The sequence below is a fragment of the Condylura cristata genome, unplaced genomic scaffold (genome assembly GCF_000260355.1).
Source record: "Condylura cristata isolate star-nosed mole 26May11 unplaced genomic scaffold, ConCri1.0 scaffold00008, whole genome shotgun sequence".
Lineage (NCBI taxonomy): Eukaryota > Metazoa > Chordata > Mammalia > Eulipotyphla > Talpidae > Condylura > Condylura cristata.
In genome coordinates, this window is record NW_004567109.1 from 6,321,224 (window position 1) to 6,326,265 (window position 5,042).

The 5,042-nt window shown below is 69.0% G+C and overlaps 1 protein-coding gene across 1 annotated transcript in view; it reads right to left on the reverse strand.

The window, feature by feature from the left end:
- Positions 1 to 5,042, reverse strand: part of ATP13A2 (ATPase type 13A2) — a 19,637-nt gene that overhangs the window by 7,341 nt on the left and 7,254 nt on the right. The window contains exons 9-20 of the mRNA XM_012722085.1: positions 4,753 to 4,887; positions 4,603 to 4,669; positions 4,375 to 4,506; positions 3,440 to 3,595; positions 2,826 to 2,936; positions 2,703 to 2,749; positions 2,429 to 2,617; positions 1,301 to 1,507; positions 827 to 922; positions 586 to 745; positions 361 to 481; positions 88 to 234 (exon numbers count right to left, since the gene is read on the reverse strand). Coding sequence (XP_012577539.1) covers positions 88 to 234; positions 361 to 481; positions 586 to 745; positions 827 to 922; positions 1,301 to 1,507; positions 2,429 to 2,617; positions 2,703 to 2,749; positions 2,826 to 2,936; positions 3,440 to 3,595; positions 4,375 to 4,506; positions 4,603 to 4,669; positions 4,753 to 4,887 — 1,568 coding nt within the window. The remainder of the gene's footprint in view (positions 1 to 87; positions 235 to 360; positions 482 to 585; positions 746 to 826; positions 923 to 1,300; positions 1,508 to 2,428; positions 2,618 to 2,702; positions 2,750 to 2,825; positions 2,937 to 3,439; positions 3,596 to 4,374; positions 4,507 to 4,602; positions 4,670 to 4,752; positions 4,888 to 5,042) is intronic.

The window sequence follows — 5,042 nt, forward strand, 5'->3', positions numbered from 1 at the left end:
ACGGCGCGGGTGCCTGTCACCATGACGGCGCGGGTGCCTGTCACCTTGACGGCGCGGGTGCCTGTCACCATGAAGGCGCGGGTACCTGTCACCATGACGGCGCGGGTACCTGTCACCATGACGGTGCGGATGCCGGTCCTGCGCAGGGCCTGGATCACTGGCGCCGTCTGTGGCTTCAGCAGGTTCCTCATGACCAGCAGGCCCAGGAGGCTCAGCTCCCGCTCCACAGTGTCCCTGGGGCGTGCAGACCGGCAGGGTCACAGAGTGGCCAGGCCTCTCCCCGGCCACTGGGCAGGGACACCTTCCCGGGCTCTGCCATGCCTGAGGCGGCACCAGAGGCTGGGGGGGCGGACGGCCCACCTCGTCACTTGCTGAGCCGCCTCCAGGCTGGGCGCAATGGACAGCGGCTTGCCGGCGAGGGCCACGACACGGTGGCCGGCAGCGGTGTAGCTCTGCAGCATCTGGGCGAAGTTGGCGGGCACTGCCGAGGGTTGGGCATCAGCAGGACAAAGAAGCAGGGATGGAGACGGGGTGCCCACCCCATCTGTGCCAACGCCTGACCGCAGCCTGGGGGGTCCCCCTCACCTGTCTTGGGGTCGCAGAGGCCTGCCACCAGCTCAGGGGAGCCCTTGACATAGGCCTCAGGCTGAGCAGCCCCCGGCCACGCCACCACCACATTCATGCGCTGCAGGGATGACGAGAAGGGGAAGCGGCCGAGGATGCTGACCGGCGTGGGCGGCTCCCCCTGCAGGCAGGGCAGCAGGCTCAGCTGAGGGGCTGGCCCGTGGCGCCCCAGCCCCCCTCCATGGGCACACCCCTGGCTCACCATGTCCTGCACCTGGGACTCCCGAGGTGGGGGTCTCATCACCGCTAGGACCTGGGTCCCAAATGCCGAGGCTGCGGCCGGTCCCTCCTCGAGAACCTGGGAGGCAGGAGAGAAGGTCGCGGTTCAGGGCCAGGCAGGGCCGACCAGGAACGGCCCACCCCGGCCCAGAGAGAGGCGGTGGGAGGCAGGAGCCACGGGAGGAAGCTTCACGGGGCCGGCCAGGGCGGCCGTGGAACCGGGTGGGTTCAAGTTCAAACCCCAGCTCCATCACTTGTGAGTGGCCGGGTGATGCTGGACAGGTAATTCGAGTCTCGCTCTGTGAAGCAGAGTGAGTGCTGGCGCCCGGCCCTGGCCAGTGGCCACTGACGGTGGGCCTAGCAAAGGGCGCCCTGAAAGCTCTAGAATGAAAACGAGGTGGGGCTTGTTGGGGCCCAGCTGTTCAAGGGCAGGGGCAGACCTACTAGGCCTCCTCACCCAGCCAGTAGATTCCACCATCTTGAGGTCCATGGGGTCGCCCACTAGGGTGTCCTGGAGCCGGCTGAGGGCATGGCAGGTGGCCAGTGCTCGGAGCAGGGGCCCCACAGGCAGGCGGCGGGGCTCGGGGACCAGGGGCAGGAACGCCTGTCCTTCCAGGGGCACCACGCCCATCACATCCAGGCCGTCCTCGGTAAGGGTGCCCGTCTGCACGAGGCGAGAGGGCGGGCTGGTGAGTCCTGGGAGGAGCTGCCCCTCTCCGGTCGCAGGGAACCAGAGCAGAAGCCAGACGAGATCCCCGCTTGCCTCGGGAGCGCTCACACCCGGGTCCCTCTGCCGGCCCCGGCCCCCACTGTCTGCCCGGCGCAGGAAGTCTTCCTTAATCCAGGTGGTCCTGGCTTCGGGCTCCCACCTGTGCGTCCCACGTGTCCACGCAGCACCAGGAGGGGGGGCTGGCCACGCAGTGCTCACGGGGGCTGCGGCAGAACGCCGAGGGGGTGACGCAGCCCGCATGTCGCACCCCTCCCCAGCCGCCCGGTCACACCTCTGGCCCCGACACTGCCTGGGAGCTCTGGGAATCGGCCGTGCCCTATGACCTTTCGGTTTTAAAACTCTCCGCTGACCTCCTGCCCTCAGATCATGTCCGGACCCCCACCGGGCGCACGCGCTTTGCCCCATCCGGGCCTGGCCCTCCGCATCTCGCCTGGTGCCAGGCTGCTCCCCTGCCCAGGCACGCGGTCCCTCCCCCAGGGGCCAGGAGTCTTCCCAGCTGCCCCCTCCGGAGCCCAGTCGCCTGGGCGCCCCTCATGCATCCCCTTCGCTCCTTTCCTAATCCCATCGCCACCTGTACTCCGAGGCCTGCTCATGCAGGGGGGATACCATGTGCACGTCCAGGGGACAGCTGAGCCACCGCTGGCCCCCGTGCGGAGAGCCCGGTGCAGGGCAGGCCCCCCGCGGGTGTGATGGACACCTCATCGGCCAGCCGGCGCTCGACAGGAGGGCAGGGGCGGGGGTGTCGGGGTTTGCACCCCAGGACAGGGGCTTGCTCATCGTGGCTGGGCGAAGGAGGCAGGTGTGGCGGTCTGTGCCCTCCCCCCAGCCGAGCCCCGCCCGTCCTGTGGCCCCCACCTTGTCGAAGCACACGAGCCTCAGCTTGCCGCCCAGGCTGATGCGCAGAGGGTGGATGCAGAAGACGCCCTGGCCTCGCAGCCGGCTCTGGGCGTAGAGCGTGCACACCGTCATGGCGGCCGGCAGGGCGGGCGGCACCACCACTGTCACCAGGTCCAGAGCCCGGATCACGACCTCACGCACGGGGACCTGGTGGAGCCCGTGTGAAGTCAGCGGCTGGCTGGGAGGGGCCCGGGACCCCTGAGGACAGCCCCAGCCCGCCCCCACGGCTCACCCGGTGGCGGTGGAGGATGAAGATGCTGTAGATGGTGCCCAGGAGAGCTGCGGAGACAGGAGGGATGGGTGGGACTGGGAGCGGGCTCCGGGGCCAGCAGAGTGGGGTGCAGGGGACACTCACCCAAGACAGACAGGGCAGCCACAAACTTCATGCTGTGTTTGTAGAACTTGAAGTTGATGGGCCGGGGGTGCAGGATGGAGCTCACCAGGCCCCCCTTGGCCGTGCAGAACCCTGAGGGAGATGGGAAGTGAAGGTGGGGACAGAGGGTCAGGACGGGCCTCCTCAACCCCACCCGCCCCACCTGCACCTCTGGGCGACCACTGTCCAGTCTGGGGTCAACAGGACGGCCGCAGGCCTTGCAAGGCTCAGCACAAACCGAATTTATAGAGCATCGACAGGCTGTGGTTCGCCTCAATGTGGACACCCCGCTCTTGCTGAAAGTGACACGTGGTGACATGTCCTACTCCCCCTGGCCAGGGCCTGCTGCGCCAGTGTAGGGGCCTCTCCCTCCCTAGGGTGGACGCTCCTGCTCGCCATCATCCAGTCCACCAAGCACTGAAAGCCCCTGTGGGCTCCGACACGTTGAGCTGGGCTCGCTCAAACCTCTTTAAGATGGGGAAACTGAGGCCCCAGCCCCAATGGGGCGGGACTGGCCGAAGGTGCCACAGCAGGGCAGTGGCAGAGCTCGCCCGAGGTGCCAAGCAGCCACCCCTCCCTGCTTCCAGGTTTCCTACCTGTCCGGGTCACCACCGCCAAGACCCGGGGTCCCCCAAAGGACCGGGCTTGCAAGACGAGGGTCCCGCAGAAAAGCGAGTGCCGCCGGTGGGTCTCGGGGCTGTAGGGCGCCGGCCCCTCGGGCAGGCCCGTCTTCAGCACTGGCACGCTCTCCCCTAGGAGGGAAGTGACGTGAGGCCGCACCGCTCCACCCGCCAGGCCGACGGTATCACGGGCCCCGCTCGCACCTCGCTCTGGCACCCACGTGAGGCGCTCCCTGCCCGTCTCCTGAGTGGGCACAGAGGCCCAGGGAGGGCCCAAGACACAGAAGACCGTGGGTGGCGCCAGCCAGCTCCCAGGAGCCACCCAGAGGGGCCCGAGGGCGCGCACGGCAGGGCAGCGGCCGCAGGGAGCGTGGCCGCTGCGGTTCTTTTACCACAGGCTGCGACCCAGTGAACGAAGCCACTTCCACGGGGTCACCCGACGGCCCAGACACGGGCCCTGCGCCTGTCATGGGCGGGGGGAGGCCGGGACGCCGCGCTGCAGAGTGGCCGGGGGTGCCTGTGGGCGGGCTTCCCTGGGTAACAGGAGGGGCTGTGCTGGCACACTGGCACACCTGCCCCTCGTTACACACTGCGCAGAGCCCAGGAAGGACCCCGAAGGCTTCGGGGCGCAGGGGAGGGGGCGGAGGGGGTGTCTGTCGGGAAGATGCGGAGCCCCTGTGGGTCTGCCGAGGGGGGACGCCCACACCGAGTTCACGGACTCCAGGGCCTTGCTCCACGCTGCCCGCACTTCCCACAGCCCTCCCCGGAGGGGCTGGGAGCCCGTGTTACAGAGGGAACAGGCACGGCGCCGCGGGACAGCAGCCCGTGTACTGCAGCGTGCGAGATCCTCGCTTGAGACGGGCGGAAACTCGGACGCAGCGGGTGCGGGGGGCGGGGGCGGGCGGGCCCACCTGTCAGAGCGCTCTCGTTGACCACGCACTCGCCGGCCACCAGGGCGGCATCGCAGGGCATCAGCCCGCCCTCCTGAGGTAGCACCATGCAGTCTCCGGGCACCAGCTCGCTGCAGTCCACCCACGCCTCCTCTGCAGGCGAGTGGCAGACTCAGCAGAGGTGGCAGACCCACCTCCACCCCCCCGCCCCGCACACCCACCGCCGCCTCCCGCGCCCCCCCTCCTCACCTCCCCCAGGCCGGCACACGCACACACGCATGGACACCTTGACCATGTCTCTCAGAGTCTGGCTTTGCTGTGGGCAGGGACAAAGGGGCAGTGGTGGACGGAGGTCCCATGGCCCTGCCTGGCCCGCCCCGTGCGCCTCACACCACCCACCTTTCTGGTCTTGTACAGCGACAGGCAGATAGAGACGGCGGAGATGAGGAAGATGCACAGGGCGTACCAGTAGTAGTGGTCGGCCAGCCACAGCCCGATGCTGAAGGCCTGGAATCCGTAGTAAGGGTTCAGTGCCTAGGGGGCAGGGGGTGGGGGGCAGCATCAGAGCCCATGCCCAGGGCCAGGCAGCCCAGCCGGGCCAGGCCTCATGTGCCCACGAGGGCACAGGGCCAGGCAGAGCCAAGGGGCTGCAGCCAGGCTCTTCTTCCACTGCCCTCCCGCCCCCCAGG